This window comes from Dysidea avara, chromosome 12, assembly GCF_963678975.1.
Source record: "Dysidea avara chromosome 12, odDysAvar1.4, whole genome shotgun sequence".
NCBI classification, from domain to species: domain Eukaryota; kingdom Metazoa; phylum Porifera; class Demospongiae; order Dictyoceratida; family Dysideidae; genus Dysidea; species Dysidea avara.
Window position 1 is genome coordinate 18,846,132 of NC_089283.1, and position 21,816 is coordinate 18,867,947.

Below are 21,816 nucleotides of genomic sequence, written 5' to 3' on the forward strand. Positions count from 1 at the left end.
CATAGCCAGCTATGTAGAGCTTACTGTAGGAAGGTAGCTATATGTATAGCATTCAAATGTACACTAAACATCTAATAGTAGTTTTAAAAGTATTCAACACTATATAACTATACTTACCATGGAAGACATTGCAATACCATAGCAGACTCCTACAATAGTCATTAAATCATGAATGTCTTGACTATATTTAGTTGTGTATTGTTGTAACTTGGAATCATAAATATAATGACACTTCTATGCAATGGCTGATCCAGCATGGGAGAATCTGGGTAAATGCACCCCCTTCCCACATCCTTCCACCTTCAACTATGTATGTGTGGTACCATACAGGACACTAGCTATGCACAGAGAAGCTGTATTCATGTTAGGTTTTATTATCAAGGCAGATTTGGAGGATGCAGAAGAACATTCACCTTATGGCCCTCCCAGCTTGCATCAACCATCTAACTATATATATACATTCAATGAAAATTCATAGGTACTGTAATAGATTGAGCAGGCAATATATACTAACAATGCAGTCATTGTAATAACACATGTTTGTATTGAGCCACTACGTCTCATTTTCACTGATTTATACAATCCATTTAGATCATTCATAGACAGATTCTTTACATAGAGAACATTTCTCCCTGATCATAGCTTGAGTGTGGCCCTTATCTTGTTGGTTCCTGGCCTGGCCTGCCATAAGACTCATCTACTTCTCTGTAAAATAGAGTCAGTTACCTAGAACGAGTTGATTCCTTGGCTAATCCTGCATGTGAGTTGTCTGACAAGATAGGACTATCTGGTGAATAGTTGTCTATTGGGCTATGATTTAAAAAAAATAGCTTACATATAAAGTTCATATTATGTATATATGAATATTTTTTGCTACAGTCATCAAGTAATATTAATAATGTCATTGTTTTAGTAAACAGTATGTCGTAAATGTATTAGTATAATATAAAGACTAATAGGGTAATTGTGCATTGGTGCTTGTGTGTACTACACTATCACATAGTAATAACCAAGGCTGTGTGCATGTGACCGGGCCTGTTTGAACCAGGAATGTGGGCACAAACTATAGATATACTAGCAAAATATCTAATTACTGGAATATCTCAGTCTGTTGTCATAATATACTAGTCTTTTTCATCTGTACTCTTAGCCATCAATAATTGCGATGTTTGCATGTCGTACATATCCTGCAAAGCACCGTCATATTATATAGTGTACATGATTTCTTGCAGACTCTTGTGGGATCATAATACTTTTATATGCACTTAGTTTTATTGTAGCAAAACCACATTTGGTAGATGTTTGATAAACATGTATATATATACAGTGGAACCTGTGTTACGGTCACCTGGATTAAGCGGTCACCTCTGCATAACGGCCATGGACACGAGGTCCCAAATATTTTCCCATACAAATGTATGCATTGTTGTCTGCATTAAGCGGTCACCTGTCTAACGCGTATAACGGCCAACCGAGAATTCACCTATGAATCACTGTATACATAACTTTCTCCTTCATATAGCGGTCGCTACCTTTTATGGTGGCTTGTTAATCTATGGTTAAGCCAACTGTCTGGCACTACGGCACCATTTCAATTAATGCACAATTATCACACTTCCTGCCTTTCAATGAATACTATATAATCTATCAGGCTTCATTGCTTAAACGTATTCAATAGCTATAACCAACATTTATAACAAGCTCACCTTGTCCTTTCTGTACTAAAGTATTACTACATTGCGGTTGGCGCGAGCCTCTTAATAATAATCACTCATTTATAACGGCCATAGCCACTAAAATGCTGCTGACCACCTTATACAGGTTTTCTCTATAACAGCCACCTGTATATAAAGGCCAGATATATCTGGTCCCAAGGTGACCATTATAGACAGGTTCCACTGTATATATATCTATCTGATCATGATCACATGTATAAGCAGTAATTGTGTACAAGAAAAACACAACTTGCTGATACACCCTTAACAGTTGCAGTTGTGTGGTAGCTACTTTGATCTGGTGGATACTATCATCAAGTTTTCTAGCAGCTACTAGCATGTTATACATAAATGGTGTGATATATATTCCACAGCTGAAACAGAGTAAAATTTAAATTGCAAATTACACATAAATTATATGCATTTATTGATGATACAAATGTACAACTGGGTGCAACTACAAAGGATATAACTAAAGTAGGAAAATTACAAATAACATTGAAGTGTTGAGAGATTTATTTTTATTTTTGATGTACATGGATGTGTGTGTGTGTCTGTGTACGTGCAACATGACTCAGTCTAGTTGTAGGTATGCAATTGTTGTGTTGCTGATTCTATTATGCATTATTCTCCCACCATTACAGTTGAATAGTGGCCATTAGATAATGTTGGTGAGAGACTCATATTATCATGGGTTAGTGATATCACATTGATCTCATTACATGCGTCTCCTGCTGTACAACTGTTTGAAGCTGAAATACAGTGCTCGTTGGGTGGTAGATTTGTTACTAAAAGAACTAAAGCTTTTCCGTCTATATTGTGCTCAACAAGAGTGTGGCAGTTCTCATTCTGTGGAATGTAATCAATATTTGTGTCACTTGGAAGATTAGATGATGTAAGAATTGGTGTATCTGCTTCAACATAAGGAAAGGGATCTACATTAATGTTGATAGCAGCAGTGAATTCGTTAGACAATTGGTTGAGTTGCATGGTGTCCTCTATATGATAAGTGGAGGTAGAATGCGTTGTGTTCGCTAGTATATTTTCTAATGAAGAGACTGAAGAAGCATTGTTTGCGTCGATGTGTTCAAAACAATCACTCTCAGAAATGGTCTCAACTGTTTCTACGTTACTGGTGTCAGCTAATAAATCAACTGATGCTGTGTCTACTGAAGAATCATTAGAATTATCAGTGGAAATCTTTGTTATTTTGTTGTTGACAAACTGTGGATTGATACTTAAATGTACATCACCAACTTTGTCACCATGAATAAGTCCAACATATGGAAAAGGATCTTTCTCGGAAGTGGTCTGGAATATTTCATTGTCAACAGTTTGCAAATGCTCCTGTACTCCAGTAATATCTGCACATGCGTTGTGTGAACTGGCATGTTCTTGTAGCTTGGCAACATTAGAGTCAACATATGCATATTCTCCATCAAATCGATCTTCTTCACCACAGTAGTATGAAGACATCTCTGTCTTTTCAATACTGTTTTCATCCTTGTTCTCAAATTCAGCCTCAGGTTGCAGTTGTTCTGTAACATCAGAGTTACTTTTCCCCATCATGACAAGATTTTCTGATGTGAGTTGGTTGAATGCTAAGTCAACTTGATTACCACTATTCTCATCTGAAATATAAGACCCATCACGAAAGCTTGAATTACTGTGATAACAGGAATCTTTGGTGCTCTGTCCATATACAGTCTTTAACATCTCATCTTCTGTGCTACATTCTTCCTTGATCTGTCCTAACTTGTGTGCATCATCTAGCCAGCCTTCTACTTTCTCATATGCAGCAATATACTCACAAGTACTTGGAGCCTCTCGACCAATTGTTGAAAAGTAGTCATTAGCACAGATTGAAGGTGCCTACAATGGAATAAAATTGGTAGATAGGATTGTGGGTTGAATTAAACAAATTTAGTAGTAAAGTAACCCATACAAGTACAGTATCTAAACAATACATACCATAGTTAGAGTAAAATAGAAACTGCACAGTTCTCTTTCATTTCTTTTTAGTTATAAGTAGTGTAGCTACCATTGAGGCAGATGCCATCATAAAAATTAGGAAACTAAGTTTCAATGAAGAGAATTTGGTATGCAAAGATTGAGATATTCCAATAGTATAGTCAATTGTGCCTAAGCTTCTAATTTCTGGAGACATTCTTGATTATTCATATTTGGTATTTTTAGCACCCAGATCACATTGTCAGTAAGATAAATAGTTCAGTATGACACACATACTCATACACATTATACCATCACTTACTGTGCCAGACACTGCATCAGTGTTGTCACTATTTGCAAATTTAAGGTGCAGTTCCCTGGATAAAGGATGAATTATATGCGATCATGTGTGCATTATGTTCTATCAAATGTTTTAACCAGATACACTCTACAGTAAGTATCCTAAACCATCTCTTATAGCAATAGCATACAGATTGTACGTATTTCTCATATTATAAGATAATTATACAATAAAATCACTGACATAGTTACATTAATTGCATACCTCTTCTTGATAAACACCAATAGGAGAACTATAGTAATCGCTACTAAAATAGCAGCAATAATAGCTGAAATTATCAGTGCAGCAACAGAATAGTCTAGTATGGTAAAATGTTATAATATTCATAGACAAAGTTTACAAACCTGACGATGTACTTTCAGTGGTTGGTTGTGGTGGAAGTCCTAAAAATTAGATTACATAGTCATAATAGGAAACTATGTTGATTACTATAGAGTGGAACCTCTCTGTAACAAGTATATCTTGAAATTAAGAAATGTTTATACAGATGTTTCCTCTCTTAAACATGAACATGAAGCCAGACTTGTTGGACAGACAGACAGACCACAGAAGCAATAGATGGTATAGCAGTTGCTGAAAGGAAAGTAGTATAGATATCTCAAAAGTGGGAGCTGAAACAAATATTTTGTTCATTTATACATACATTACTATTCCAATAGCACACGTCATATTTAGTAATCTGTGCATATGAGCAGTAAACAGGTGAGACATTCAGCATAGAAATCTAAACATCTGTTGCAGTTTAATATCAACACACGTACCTGTAGAGGGGGAGGGTCCAGGTGTACTTGTAGATGTTGTAACTGAAGCCATATCTAGAGCATAGAGTACTTATAATTATTATAAAACAAAATAGAAAGAAATATTGGCAAAGAAAACACCTTGTGAATGTGAAACTACATATAATAGATGTATTTTATGGTCACACCGTACAGTATGTTTTGTTAAAGATTTTTCAAGTGATGACGTAAGCAGCAAAACTCAACTTAAGATGTCAAATATCAAATCCACAAATTCCTAAAAGAGCAAATCATAGGATCTTATACTTAGCTAATTACTGCACAACCACAACAAAATTAATGTATAACTTACAGAGAAATGTGTCAGTAGCACTGACTACTGAAATATTGACAGAACATTGATATGTTCTATTATAATTATCTTGTGATATTCCACTATCGTTGTATATACTCCTGTATACTGAGTAATTGCCAACAGTTTCCCCTGATACATTATTGACTCTTTCAACTTCTTTGTCATTGGTAATCCATACAATGTCCACACTACTAGTGATACCTCTCACTGTAGTTACATTACATTCTAATAATAGTGGATCACCCACTTGTTGATTGTCAAGAGCAGTCACAGTTACATTAGGAGTGGGAACTGCAGTTGAAGTAAACAGAATTAAGCATAATAAGAAATGCTAATCCCATAATCTATGAGACTAGATGCAAATCAGTTGTTACATAAACACACACACACACACACATCACATCACATGGATTCATACATGCATGTCTATATTCTCCTAATAACCTTTCAATTAAGAGTTTTAAAAGTCAGCTAAAGATTGACATACTCTAATGGAATGATCAAGTACTCTAAAGACCGTCATAAAAAATCCAAAATACATAATAATTGTAATGTAAAAAAAATTCTAGCCAATCTTTATTGCCTTTATGTATAACACCAATGCAACAGCCTTGACTCCTACTCTGTACTTAAATGCTGTGTCGTTATCACATAGGTGCATTGTTGTAAGAGCCAAAATCAGCTTTTGTTTGAAATGCCAAAAACTGTATGGCTCAGTTGCAAATGCTTTAGGTTATAAGGCTAATGATTACATCTATTTATACATTGTACATATTTGTAAAATTGAATGAATCGTGAAGCTGTAATTTTTGGGGAGAGAGGCCATGTGCCAGTGTGTTTCCCATATATGGACCTCTTCACCCCTCACATCAACAACTTCTGAGACCTTACCAAGTGTTTGTAAAGCACAAAAGAAACCCCAAATTTTAAACAAACTTGTTTTGGGCTATAACCATTGATTTGAATGTTATTGAGCAAGAAATGAGCAAGAAATTTGCATGAGCAAGAAATGCAACATGTGTATGCTTTTCAGAGACATTTAATGTGGCACATTATACATAAATCCAATAATTATAATACAAAAATCTGTTTTACATCTCACTTGTCAGATTCAAAATCTGATACTCAGTAGCATTGACTGATGTAGGTGAGTTAATTGTTACAAAACATTGGCACTTTGTGCCATCATCATCTTCACTCAGTATTGACCCATTATTGTAATTGTAAGTATCACTGTACACTACTGAGTTGTCTACAGTTTCCCCTGATATATCATCAACTCTTCTCACTACCTCATCATTGGTAATCCATACAATGTCCACTCTACTAGTGATACCTCTCACTGCAGTTACATTACATTCTAATAATAGTGGATCACCCACTTGTTGATTGTTTAGAGCAGTCACAATTACATTAGGAGTGGGAACTAGAGAACACATAACATCACTGTGAACAGTAGAAATGTAAAACAGTTTTTTTATTACTTCAATCATATTACAAAACACTACATCCAATAGTTATGTCATTAATTCACTGTTACAAAATGTGACAAATACCAAGCATACAAGCTGTGGTTTTATGCCTCAACAATTTAGTCCCCACTAACATTTGTTCCTTCATTGCACTGAAAGATCCAGAAGCAACGTGATTTCACAATTTTCAGCTACAACCTGTACTAATCATGAATGTATGTAATATGAATTGAGTATTGTATAGGATGTGGAGCATAATTGCAAAATTTTCCCTCTCAAAATTTAAAATTGTTGGTGATCTGCAAAAGGTTTTACTCTTGAAAGTAACCCACTATATGGTGCATGTATTACTTACACATAAACTTACTAGTGATATTTTCTAGTTTGGTTGACTGTGATGATATGTTAGTTTCAAGTCCATGAATGTCTACACTACACTCATACAACCCCTCATCATCTTCACTGAGGTATGAAAATTGTAAAGTACTAATATGGTCAGTACCATTGGAGATATTTGGAGTGATAGTTAATCTGTTGTCATTTGTGATAGTACCATTAGGTCCAGTCCAGCTAATGCTAACAATACTGGCACTAACTCCTTCAGCATTCACTAAGCATTGTATTTCATAGGGGTTCCCCACAACTCTGATTTCCATTGTCTTGTTCAAAGAAACATTTACTACTGGTACTAAAAATTTAGGCAGATTTACAATAGTTAACTAAATCATTGTACTAATGTATAGTACACAACACATTGTAATGTATTATACTGTATTGTCAGAAAGTTTGGTGGAAGAAAGTTGGTGAGTGAGCAGTGTTTCGCCAAACTAAATCCACCAAATCGTTTGTCCAATAAAAATCTGTATTAGTACTGTACTAAAAAAATTTGCCAAACTTTTTCTCGCCAAAGTCCTATCACGATAAATTTGTCAAAACTGATTATTTATCAAGGTGTCCTGATTTCTGATGTCAATTGGGACTTTACCAAGTGTCCAGATTACACAGGTTCCCTCATTTTCAAGTGCCCTGATTAACAGGTTTCATTGTAAACAGCATCATTCTTTCACAATACATAATAATAATTATATACTGTTCATAAATACTTTAATTATAGATAGCTATACATCAGCTTTTATAAATCATCAAAGCAAAAACATCTCAGAATATAGTCAGAAAACATGTAGCTACAGTTGCTTGGACATGAGTGGGCTTTGTTGGATGTGTTGATATGCTATGTATGAAAGCCTGTGGGCACTTTTCATTACCTTAATGTAATTTTTATTGTGTGCATTTTATGCATACACTTACCTGAAAATGAGCAACTGTCATCAGTAAAAAGCATTCTTATGCGACGACCATCATAATAATGATACTCTACTAGTAGTGTGCACCATGATTCATTCAGAGGAACAGAAAAGTTCCATCCACCTCTCAAACCCATTGGTGCACGAAATGGACAGTTTTGCTACATGCCATAAGCTGAATGCAGAGTTCACATACAAGACATATCTCATACCTTACTCTGATATCCATTACCGCAGTTAATATTAGCACGACAGTTGAATATATCATCTTCAATTTCTTCAAAACTCAGTGATGAATTAAGTGATTTGATTAATGTAACATTAACAGTTTTTTGTGGTGTCTCAAAGTTTGCCATACAATATGATGTAGCACGTAATGGCTGATTTGCTGTGGGGAAGTACAACATTATACTTTCATAATTATGTAGATAACAATATATACAACCATGTAGGCTATTTTAATAAACAGTAAAAGTGAGTTTCATTATAACATTGTTAATGTTATATACACCTATACATTACTTCCTAAACACATGCATATATACTGTACTACACTTAAAATGTTATGTACAGTAAGTTACTTACAGGACAGACAGTAATTTATTAGTTTCAGCAATAATTATAGTGTAGAAATTGTTCCTTCTTAATACATGTCATTAAAGAATACACACAAGAACCACCACCATCAATTACAAAGTAATGTCAGGACACAAAAGTCTTCTTATCATACAAAATGGTAGTAAAGTAGGGGCCATAAAGATTTGGGCTTTCATGCTGAAATATCACCAGTCTCACATTACAGCTTGATAGCATCGGATAGACATAATCAAACCCAAAAGTTTCTATGGAATTTTAAAAATTTTCAAAGAAGACAAAAGGGTCATCTACAACAACTCAGATCCTGCAATTCCACTTAGCACAGATTATGTCAAATATCCAACAGCTTTAGTCTATCATGTGTCAAAGCCTTAGTTAACTATACTATGACTGATACACAAACGTTATTTTTGAAATTGTGACTGTTAGTTATTGTATGTAAACTATATCTAATCAAAAACAGCCAAGCTGTAAAAAAAAGGTGCGGCCCCCAAAAAGGCCATGGTGAAAAAAGATGTGAAATCCAAGGTGGCGGCCAAGAAATGGCTGTGATGGTAGGTTAATGGTTACATTTTAATAACAACAATTCAGGTGAATTTGGTGCCAAGACCAAGCGGCACAAAATTCACCTGAATTGTCGTTATTAAAATGTAACCATTAACCTACCATCACAGCCATTTCTTGGCCGCCACCTTGGATTTCACATCTTTTTTCACCATGGCCTTTTTGGGGGCCGCACCTTTTCTTACAGCTTGGCTGTTTTTGATTAGATATCACTTCTTTTTGTATTTGTATACTGCAAAGCCGGCCTATGGCTGGCTTTGGGGCTTTTTTTAACCCATGTGTTTTTTTCTTTACTACAGGAAGAAGAAAAGAACTTAAAGAAGAATTTTAGTACTTCAATTATTTTTGATTTTATTAGTAATTATACAAATTATATACATATATTTATTACATGCCCATTATTCCCCACAGGATATTTTTTTGCAGCTGATCTCTCTACTGGGTGACTTGAAATGTAGCTGAACTATATACAGGATGGTTTCTTTGTAGCTGAACTCTCTACAAGGTAACCTCTTCTAGCTGGTCTCTCTACAGGGTATTTTGTTTCTCGCTGAACTCTCTACAGGTGATTTGTTTGCAGTTAAACTCTCTACATGGTGGTGTCTTTGTAGCCGAACTCTCTACATGATGGTTTCTTTGTAGCTGAACTCTCTATAAGGTGACTTCGTCTAGCTGAACTCTCTACAGGGTGATTTTTTTGTAGCTGAACTCTCTGCATGGTGATTTGTTTGCAGCTGAACTCTCTACATGATGGTTTCTTTGCAGCTGAACTCTCTACAAGGTGACTTTGTCCAGCTGATCTCTCTACGGGGTGATTTGTTTCTAGCTGAACTCTCTACAGGTGATTTGTTTGCAGCTAAACTCTCTACATGGTGGTTTCTTTGTAGCTGAACTCCCTACATGATGGTTTCTTTGTAGCTGAACTCTCTACAAGGTAACTTCTTCTCTACAGGGTGATTTGTTGTAGTTGAATTCTCTACAAGGTGGTTTGTATGAGGCTGAACTATCTACATGGCGGTTTCTTTGTAGCTGAACTCTCTACAGAGTGATTTGTTTGCAGCTGAACTCTCTACATGATGGTTTCTTTGTAACTGAACACTCTACAAGGTGACTTCTTCTAGCTGATCTTTCTACAGGGTGAATTGTTGTAGCTGAACTATCTACAAGGTAACTTCTTCTAGCTGATCTCTATACAGGGTAATTTGTTTGTAGTTGAATTCTGTACAGGTGGTTTCTTTGTAGCTGAACTCTGTACATGATGGTTTCTTTGTAGCTGAACTCTTTACAAGGTGACTTCTTCTAGCTGAACTCTCTACGGGGTAATTTCTTTGTAGCTGAACTCTCCATATGATGGTTTCTTTGTAACTGAACTCTCTACAAGGTAACTTCTTCTAGCTGATCTTTCTACTGGGTGATTTGTTTGCAGCTGAACTCTCTACATGGTGGTTTCTTTGTTGCTGAACTCTCTACAAGGTGAATTCTTCTACCTGATCTCTCTACAGGGTGATTTGTTTGTAACTGAACTCTGTACAAGTGCGTTTTTGTGGGTGATCTCACTGCAGGTTGATTTGTTTGTAGCTGAACTCACTAAAGGGTGATTTTGTTTGTAGCTGAACTCCTTGCATTGTATCTAGTTTCTAGCTGATCTCTCTACAGGGTGATTTGTTTGTAGCTGATCTCTCTACAAGTTGATTTGTGTGTAGCTGATCTCTCTGCAGGTTGATTAATTTGCAGCCGATCTCTCTACAAGGTAATTTGTTTGTAGCTGAACTGTCTGTTAAGTGATTTATTTGTAGCTGATCTCTCTGCAGGTTGACTTGTTTTAGCTGAACTCTCTACAGGGTGAATTACTTGTAGTTGAACTCCTTACATTGTGTCTAGTTTCTAGCTGATCTTTCTACAGGGTGATTTGTTTGTAGCTGATCTCTCTACAAGTTGATTTGTGTGTAGCTGATCATTCTACTGGTTGATTTGTTTGTAGCCGATCTCTCTACAGGGTAATTTGTTTGTAGCTGAACTCTGCACAAGGTGCTTTTTTGTAGGTAATCTCACTGCAGGTTGATTTGTTTGTAGCTGAACTCACTAAAGGGTGATTTGCTTGTAGCTGAACTGCTTACATTGTGTCTAGTTTCTAGCTGATCTCTCTACAGGGTGATTTGTTTGTAGCTGAACTCTCTATAAGGTGATTTGTTTGCAGCTGAACTCTCTACATGGTGGTTTCTTTGTTGCTGAACTCTCTACAGGGTGTTTTGCTTGTAGCTACTCTCTACAGGGTGATTTGTTTCTAGCTTATCTCTCTACAGGTTGATTTGTGTGTAACTGATCTCTCTACAAGCTGATTTGTTTGTAGCTGAATTCTCTGCAAAGTGTTTTGTTTGTAGCTGACCTCTCTTCAGGGTGATTTGTTTCAAGCTGATCTCTCTACAGGGTGATTTTTTGTAGCTGACCTCTCTTCAGGGTGATTTGTTTCTAGCTGATATCTCTACAGGGTGATTTTTTGTAGCTGACCTCTCTTCAGGGTGATTTGTTTCTAGCTGATCGCTCTACAGGTTGGTTTGTTTGTAGCTGAACTCTCTACACGGTGATTTGCTTGTAGCTGAACTCCTTACATTGTGTCTAGTTTCTAGCTGATCTCTCTACAGGGTGATTTGTTTGTAGCTGATCTCTCTACAAGTTGAATTGTGTGTAGCTGATCTCTCTGCAGGTTGATTTGTTTGTAGCCGATCTCTCTACAAGGTAATTTATTTGTAGCTGAACTGTCTAAAAGGTGATTTATTTGTAGCTGAACTCCTTACATTGTATCTAGTTTCTAGCTGATCTCTGTACAGGGTGATTTGTTTGTAGTTGATCTCTCTACAAGTTGATTTGTGTGTAGCTGATCTCTCTGCAGATTGATTTGTTTGTAGCCGATCTCTCTATAGGGTAATTTATTTGTAGCTGAACTCTCTATAAGGTGATTTGTTTGTAGTTGATCTCTCTGCAGGTTGATTTGTTTTAGCTGAACTCTCTACAGGCTGATTTGTTTGTAGCCGATCTCTCTACAGGGTAATTTGTTTGTAGCTGAACTCTCTACATGGTGGTTTCTTTGTTGCTGAACTCTCTACAGGGTGTTTTGCTTGTAGCTGATCTCTCTACAGGGCAATTTGTTTGTAGCTGATCTCTCTACAGGGTGATTTTTTTGTAGCTGACCTCTCTTCAGGGTGATTTATTTCTAGCTGATCTCTCTACAGGGTAATTTTTTGTAGCTGACCTCTCTTCAGGGTGATTTGTTTCTAGCTGATTGTTCTACAGGTTGATTTGTTTGTAGATGAACTCTCTACAGGGTAATTTACTTGTAGCTGAACTCCTTACTTTGTGTCTAGTTTGTAGCTGATCTCTCTACAGGGTAATTTGTTTGTAGCTGAACTCCTTACATTGTGTGTAGTTTCTAGCTGATCTCTCTACAGGGTGATTTGTTTGTAGCTGATCTCTCTACAGGTAGATTTGTGTTGATTTGTTCATTGCTGATCGCTCTAAAGGTTGATTTGTTGCAGCTGAACACCCTGCAAAGTGTTTTGTTTGTAGCTGATCACTCTAAAGCGTAATTTGTTTGTAGCTGAACTCTCTCCACAGTGACTTGTGTGTAGCTGAATTCTGTGTAACTGAATTCTCTAGAGAGTGACTTAATTGTAGCTGAATTCTCTACACAGTGCATGACTTTTTTTATAGCTGAACTTTCTTCAGTGTGACTTGTAATATTCTGAATCTCTATAGTGATATATTTGCTTAACTCTCCACATGGTGACTTGCTTCTTGCTGAACTGTCTATAAGATTAACTGTTTGCAGCTGAACTCCCTACAGAATAACTTGTGATGTAATAAAATTCTATAATGGAGTAAATAAATTAGCCGAATGCTCTATTAGGGTGACTGTTCTATTAGAGTATCTCGATCTCGCATTTGCTACACGGAATTGGCTTTCGAATCATAACTCAGTGGTTTGTAATCCGATTCTTCTGTACTACTGCAAGGACTTTCTATGAAGATTATTCCAGCTATACACCGATTTTCAGCTCATTGCTCTAAGCGGTTTGCCTAGTAGGCGTGAAAACTAATACTTTTTTATTCATAAAAATCGATCGCGTAATTGTGACACAGGTTGGGTTTTGTGTCATATCTCCGTGGTCTTTATCTTGATTCCTTTCAAACCACCAAAAGGCACTCCTGCGATGGTTACTCCATCTACATAGCAATTTTCAACTCATTCCATGAAGCGGTTTACCCTGTAGGCGTAACAACAAATCGATCTTGTTTTACGCGAATAATCGGTCATAACTCCTGAACCATTCATCAGCTTTGTACCAAATTTGATGCTAGGATTCGCCTTTGGACTCCCTTTCTGTGTGCCAAATTTCAAGGCGATCGGAGTACGCGTTTGCTTGTTATAGCAATTTTTGCAAGTGTGCGAAAAGACGAAGAAGAAAAAAAACGAAGAAAAAAAAACGAAACTTTGGCAGCTCGTATCTCGGAAATGGCTGGAGCGATTGCCTTCAAATTTAGAATGTAGACTCCCTTGGCTGGCGGGCAACTGTGTCGCAAATTTGGTTCCAATCAGATAAGTGATCACCGAGATACAAAGGTGTGAAAATGACGTTTTCGTTCTTCCTGTCAATATACTCACGGTGTGGCGCGCCGGCTTCTTGGGCCGCACGACACACTACCGTGTGTCTTGATCATTTAGCTTTTAAATTAATGTACTTTCATTTGGCAACTCAACATGCATCAATGAGTCATTATCAGCTTAGTGTATATATGACTGATGTAGTACAACCATAGATATTAGAGTACAACATGCGACTGTCAGTACCGAATAAGTCATCACTATCCTTGCAACTAAACATGCAATAAGACTATAGATTTCAAGTAGGCTTGCCTCTTCAATGCTATACATTCACCTAATATATTTCTATTAATAATAATTATGTGTGTACAAAAAGCACTTATTCCTAAACAAATGTAAACAGCAAATGTAAATAGCCACGTACATGATCTCAAATCTGACAGATATATATAGCCTATGACTACTGTCCCTGTATGTGATCAGACTTCAAAGGCAGCTTTGTGTAAATCTATACATTGTTATGGAAGATTTTGTAATCAGCACTGGTCTTTCACTGCTATCCCATATATATAGTAAATGACTACTCATGGCCATGTTCTATTAATTCCCTTATATAGTATGCAACATCCACACTATTACCGGACAGTGCTTACATCAACACAAAATGAAGCTTCATATAATCTGTAGTGGCAATCAGTGCTCGCTTGCCTTGCTGAAATTTTGAGACGAACAAAAATTTGGACTGAAAATTTAAAATGTAATACATGGCTATTATTTACTACTACTGTATATATTAACCGTTTATACAGCAAGTCCAGCTCTGTAAAAGCACCAGTGGTCCTAATCATTTCAGTAGCATTTATCTCCATGCACCTTACCTTGCTGTGTTGACCCTTCGAGTATATTTTCATGTACATACATGAACTACTATAGTGCCATGCAGTGACAAGATGTCTATATTGGTATAATTACGTTATAGCTAGCATCTTGCACATCTCGTATTTCTTTTACTAAACAACTGACTGCATGCTAATTGAATTGAGTTCTATTGATGTGGTGAAGTCTGAAAAGCATAACTATATATTGGTGCCTTGCCACTTTTTATTTAAGACACTGCATATGCTAGCAATGTGTATCCCTATCATGAAGTACAATAATCTCAGCAGCTAAAGAACCTGTTTTTCTTACAAGTTGGGTATGAGTGTGAACTGTGCTACATGCATACACATGCTTGACGATAAATCAGCTAAGCATATATTTAGCTCTTGTCTGGAGTATACATATAGCTACATAGAGCAAGTATTTGATATTGGATAGGTCAGCCGCTAGAGCAATGTATGCATAGGAGTAAAGTCTTTTGCTCAAGGAAACATCATACAAAATGCTATCTATGATCTATAAAATTATACAAACTCTCTAGCTCATAGCAATATTAAGAATTAGTCATGACATCATCATCATGGGGAATGCAAATTCCTTACTTAGTGCCAGGCCCACCTTCTGCTAGTATGTGTTAATTTTAACACTTTGAATTCTCACTAGTGTCCTTATATTATGTGAATTAGCTTAATAACAGCATAGAAACCAAGCCTATATTAGGCCTCAATTCCTGGGCCATGAGTAGTACACCTACATACGATGTAGTTTTGTACATAATCATAATAGTATGATCAATACGATCTTTTGTTTCTATATATGACTTCACAACTTCTCTGAGGTAATAATTTTATCATCACATAACCATCTGTCAACAGGAAGCTACTTGTATACCTTGCCATTTAGAAGCATTGAAGTTCTCAGAAAGAGCCTTCTACATGGAAGAAGCCATTGCAAATCTCTAAACATGATCAGTGGAATATTTATATTGTGAGGACTATATATAGACGTTGTTACATTTACATTAGTACAAAGCTTTCTACTATGGCTACCAGTGAGACAGTATTTGTGGTTGGTGGACATCTTTCTGATGGAACAAGATATGGAGCTGACAAAGTCAGAAGGTTTGCTACTAGTAGATATGGTACAATTGGAGCTGCTTTTCTTGATTCTACTCTTAACCAAGAACTAGACAGCTCGGTGCCTAGTAAAAGAGTCCTTGATATTGGATGTGGAGCTGGAAACTGGTGTGTTACTGCTGCGCAATATGGTGCAAAATCAGTAGATGGTTTTGATATACAACCAGAGATGGTAGAACTAGCTAAATAAGCTACTTCACATTTGGACATGGTCCACATACAAGTTGGGGATGCTGCAGATATGCCTTTTGATGATGATATTTTAATGTAGCTCTCAGCTTACTGGTACCTGGAGGAAAGGCTCTCCTACTTATACCTACTGATTGGTCTCACAGTAGATTGTACACAAAAATTGAAGCTGATCCAAGCACTGTAAAGAGTGAGATGGCACAGATTTTAACAACAGTTCCTAAGTATCCTACCACTTCATAAGTCCCTGAAGCATTCAGGAATACTGATGATATTCTTGTTACATGTTTTGCAGTTGATGACAAGGGATCGAGAGATATTTAATGTCACAAATACCAGTCAACTCTCTCATGGGCAGCCAATATGGAGGAAAACGGAAGTGCTGACACTTCCTAACTTCTTCTATAGTGACCAGTCAACTATTGACCAACTTGTCACTAATGGATTCAACATTGCAAAAGTTGATAATCATTACAAAGAAGACAAAAGGATCATCTACAACAACTCAGATCCTGCAATTCCACTTAGCACAGATTATGTCAAATATCCAACAGCTTTGGTTTACCATGTGTCAAAGCCTTAGTTAGCTACCCAAACAATACTGTGGAACTCAAAGTTGTGACTGTCATTGTATACATAATGTAAGTAATTTTATTCAGCTTCTTTGTACTTTCATTGTGATAATGTATAATAATAACCCTTCACCATTTCAACTGATTTATGATCAATAATGCATGACTACTAATCCTTTGCAGTATACTAGGTAATTATTAAAAAGAAACTTCTGTGCATGAGCATAGTAATATAGCAGTCAACATTTACAGCTGTGAGTCAGTCTAAAGATGCTTTAGAAGCTTTACATAAGGAAACATACTGTAATAAACATTTTTGTTGTTACACTAGGATATAAACCAGCTAAAATCAGGCCAGTACATGTATGCATGTTCAGTACTTTTTTTATTACACTCCGCATTAATTGGCTCACAATATATTATACTAGATTTTAACTTGGCATCATACTAAGTTGTTCATAAAGCATTATTACCAATTACTGGATGCATTCATGCATAACATACCTAAACCCTACTAGCAACATGGTATCACAGCAACATCTTCCCTCATTGAATGGATTGTGAAAAGTATCGTCCAATGTATTTTTATACTTTCAGATACATACATACATGCATGCATACATACACACACACACACACACACACACACACACACACACACACACACACACACACACACACACACACACATACATCCATACATACATACACACATCCATGCATACATACATGCATACATACATACATACATACATACATACATACATACATACATACATACATACATACATACATACATACATACATACATACATACATACATACATACATACATACATACATACATACATACATACATACATACATACATACATATCATCTAGTGAACACTTCCTTTATGCTCTATTGGTGTAGCTATCCCGGTACATGTACATGAGTATTTACTGCTTAGTATGGAGCTATACATACCACTAATCAATTTAATCGAATATTAAACACTCTAAAGTTCTTTGATCTTAATTCCACTGCAGTAATATGTATGAATTCTAAACCACTCTTTTGTAAGGAAAAGTTGAAAGATTGATGATAGTCTTAGCATTTGCATAGTTACAGCTATATGATGTAATGTGTTGACTAAGCAGTGTTTTTTTAGTCATTATCGGTGTATGACTGATGTTGGTAGCATAAAAAATCAAAGAACATGATTATACGTACTCGTACATGTTGAATCGTTGTAGCCTAACATTTTTATACCATTCAGTATTTTTTCACTCGTGTGCTTTGTATTAGCGTATTACTACTTGAACAAAGCTAGAGTAAATCAGTGTTTAATAGAGCAGTCAGTTGTGACAATAAGCTGTGGGCAAGCATGTGTTTTGGCATCTTCTGCAATTAGCTTGAAAATATACCATATTTACTACTTGTGACCATCACAAGTTGTGAAAAACTATGAATGAAACTTCCAAGTTTAAACAACCACATGCAACTCATTTAGTTATCAGGTTGAAACCATTTATCATACCCAGGGGAGTTTCCAGGGGTTTCAAGAAATCCTTCTTGATTTTACACAGTGGTTGGAACATTAGGAAATTAAGAATTTCATGTTTTAAATATTAGGGAGATATATCATGAAACATTAACATTATATGATTATTCTGAACAATAATTTTGGGTGAAACATTGAGATACTCTAATAAAGCAGTCAGGCAATACTAACTGCTCCAATAAAACAATCACTCACAATAAAAGAATAACTAGTAAATACTGTGGAAAATACTTAATGTCACTGTACATTTTAGTGACGGTCACCGAGAATTTCCAGTAACATTCACTATTTCATTCACTAGCTATTTTTTTACAGTGCTTAACTGCTGCAAAAACCCTTTTTCAAAATTCCTGTGTACACTCCTGTATCAGGTTAACACGTAAAATGATTATAATGACACTAAATTTAAACTTCATACATTATTATGAATCAACAACTTAATGCATTAATAAACGTGCCAGTCTTTGTTAAAACCAACCTTTAATTACCCTCTGAAAATGTTACCTACAAGACTGTGTTTTTAACAACACTAACGCATTTTAAGAACCATTACAAGTTTGAGTTACCACTACAAACTGTATAGCTATAGTTACACTTCAATGTTTAGAATCCATATTGTGGCCCTTTGTGTACAGTACAAAATACACACCTACTGGATTCTGTAAGTCAGGAAGCTCGTCAACTGTATCATCAAATCATTGTACAGAAGCTTTGACGTTGGGTTTGTTGTGTGGGTTATGGCCATAGCTATCAATCCATGCCTTTGAATCATTCATTGTAGCCATATCCAACTCCGTATTACAACACTCGTGAGGAGCTTTGTGTGAAGAATGTGTTGAAGAGGTGTGGAGAACACATGAATCAACTATATAGTTTTTCATGGATACAAAGCTAGATGAGATGTAATAATTTAAGTAATGAATGACATCGAGCCCTGATCAACTAGCACAACTAGGAGAGGTTGTACAACACATGAAACATTTGCACTCAGTTGGGATGCTCCAAACTGGTAATATTTTATAGGAGATACATTGGGGAAACATTGACAGATGAGGCATCTGTGGAGTTTGAATTTATTTTAAAACAGAAGTATCACAATTGAAAAAATTAATATTTAATGTGGGTAGTTTTGTAATGTTACAAAAAACATCATCTTCACACATGTGCACTGAAAACTCCATTCCTGTATATATTTTAAGCTGTGCACTGTTGTAAATATGCATCATATGTATTTACGCATAAATAAAAATCTTTGTAGTAATACCTGTATATCAATATCAGCTGTTATTTGATGAGAATGCATTTATAGAAATCAGCAGAAGCTCCTAGGTAGTATCACCGCAGTACTGATAAAGCACTGGGGAATAGTCTTGAGCTCACTAATATAGTGGATATAGGCACCCACCTCCTCCTACTTGGCATCACCCTCACTCTTCCTAGCCAATAGTTTAAATCAGTAAAAGCACTGCCATGTACACTTGTGCAATATAAAATTAATTGCACTTGGACACATGGTCTCAAGCCCCAAGCTTAAGTAAATAGAACTCAACTTTGCCTCATGTTATTTTGGTCTCTCATCCTAAAATCTCTATTAAGTAACTGAAGTTTCTATTAAGTAATTGACCAACTAATTAACTAACTGACCAACAGACAGATGCCTTCAGCCAGGAGCTCATAGGCTTGTTGTGCAGCTGAATTCTCTACAAGGTGACTTGTTTGTAGCTATAGGGTGGCTTGTATGTGTTGATGAACTTTCTCCAGGGCGATTGTTGTTGTAGCTGAACTCTCTACAGGATGACTTGTTTGTAGTCGAAACTCTCTATGTGGTGACTTACAGTATTATATAGCTGCACTTTCTAATTATGTAGCTGAACTCTCTACAGGTGACTTAGAAACATTTGGCATAGTCCTGAATTAAAGCTATGCGTCTTCAGTGCTTATAAGCTCCTGCTTCAGTCAAGTATAACTTGACAACAAGCAGAGCTACAGGCTTGATATTTCATTGTTAAAACTTGCACTTGAATGGTCACCTTGAATAGTATACATGTAGCTGTTACCTACTGTTAAGTAAAGAGGTATGTAATAATTAAGTATAAGTAACAATTCTTGAATAGGTTTACAACCATTTGAGCTACATAAGTAAGAGACTATATATGCTGAAGTAATACATTATTTATTTCTAATCATAAGAATGCTTGCATTAATATAGTTATTGGTGCAAGTATAATTAAATTTCACAGCACATATTATATGCTTTTACAATTACACAGTTAACTTACCACAACTCAAGCTGAATGTAGTTACTGTAAACAGAATTCTCAGTATTAATGCCTTCATTCCAGTAGTACTACAAGTAGAGAATATAATTATAAATGCCACTTCAATACTTAGAACACCAATGTTACACCATAAAGGTACACTCCCATCACACTACAAACACTTAAGCCTCTCAGTTTTCCTTGATGTTTGTAAGTATAAGTGTATACCATTATTATCATATATCCTAATTGCAAAATATGTACTGTTCTCATGTTACTGTAATATCATGTCATGGATGAGTAGCTAGTTTATATCTAAATCAAAAGGCTGAGCTGTGGAAAAAGCAACAAGGTCAGGGTGAAGGAGATTTGTAAAATCAAAGATGGCAGCCAAGAAATGGTTGTGATGATGCTAATCTCAATGATCATTTTCAATGATCACACAATCATCATTAAAAATGATTGGCGTTAGCACCTTTGCAGCCATCTCTTGGTTGCCACCTTTGATTTCACCAATTTTTCACCCTCTTTTTGGGGGACTGCACCCTTTTTTTAAACTTTGGAATAGATATCACTTCTTTTACAAATGTCCCTTTTTATTGTTTTTTCTTTATTGTAGGATGAGAAGCAGAGATTGATTTTTTAAAATTTAAATGATTTTTGTAAATTGTAATATTATCATGTACCAAAAGGATAACTTGTAATATATAGCTCATGCAGAACTCTCCACAGATGACTTGTTTACAGCTCATCATCACTCTATACTGGCCCTGGGTGACTAGAAATGTAGCTGAACTCTCTACTAGGTGACTTGTAAGTACCTGAACTCTTGGCTGGGTGACTGTAATGTGGTTAAGCTTTCTATAGGGAGACTTGTTACATAGTTGAACCCCTTACAGTGACTTGTTTGTAGTTTAACACTCTATTTGTTATGTACTGGCATAGCTGAACTCTTTACAGGGTACTTGTACCATAGCTGACCGCTCTTAGACTAATAGAATACTAGCTGACAGCTCTAATAGGGTGACTGCTCTAATAGGGTGACTGCACTATTCTTGTGCATTTTAAAACTTTAAACCCAATTTCTACTGAAAGACCTTTCAAAGATGATTAATCGACTCACATTTCAATTTTCAGATTGTCCCCTTCAGTGGTTTGTCTGGTAGGCATCACAATAAAATTGCCTTTTATTCACAAAACCGGATCGCATGTCTGATACGAATGGTTGGAGTTTTTGCTCGAGTGTTTGTTATAACTCATTTCAAACCACTCCTACAATGCTTAATCTATCTACAATAATTTTCAACCCGTTTACTGAAGTGGTTCATCCTACAGCCATGAAAAAGTACTGCTTTAGTATTTTTGTTTAAAATTGTGCATGACTTCTTGATTTTATCCAATCTGTACAAAATATTGAACTAAAAATGTGCTTTATGACATTACTTCTACTGTCCTTCAAATTCAAGAAAATACTGTAAACCTAACTACAAATATATATCTAATCCAAAACAGCCAAGCTGTAAAAAAAGAGCGCGGCCCTCAAAAAGGCTATGGTGAAAAAAGATGTGAAATCCAAGG

At 36.0% G+C, this 21,816-nt stretch overlaps 1 protein-coding gene across 1 annotated transcript; it reads right to left on the minus strand.

Annotated features, from left to right (window-relative positions):
• Positions 1–2,082: 2,082 nt before the first annotated feature.
• LOC136241124 (uncharacterized) lies at positions 2,083–20,326 on the minus strand. Its single transcript, XM_066032294.1, has 11 exons — positions 20,260–20,326; positions 8,110–8,285; positions 7,902–8,058; positions 6,961–7,281; positions 6,224–6,547; positions 5,119–5,412; positions 4,788–4,841; positions 4,371–4,409; positions 4,231–4,324; positions 3,988–4,042; positions 2,083–3,587 (listed from the first exon to the last, which is right to left on the minus strand). Exons 1-11 carry the CDS (start codon positions 20,315–20,317, stop codon positions 2,340–2,342), a joined length of 2,820 nt encoding a protein of 939 aa, XP_065888366.1. The 5' UTR covers positions 20,318–20,326; the 3' UTR covers positions 2,083–2,339.
• Between the last annotated feature and the right edge of the window lie 1,490 nt (positions 20,327–21,816).

Bases quoted from the DNA above. Each gene is read 5' to 3' on its own strand.
- LOC136241124 (XM_066032294.1), bottom strand. From the start codon at position 20,317: ATGAAGGCATTAATACTGAGAATTCTGTTTACAGTAACTACATTCAGC. The intron at 6,548-6,960 runs GTAAGTTTATGT...TGTGTTCTCTAG, and splicing joins CAAACTAGAAAATATCACTA to TTCCCACTCCTAATGTAATT. The intron at 5,413-6,223 runs GTGAGATGTAAA...CTTCAACTGCAG, and splicing joins TCAGATTTTGAATCTGACAA to TTCCCACTCCTAATGTAACT.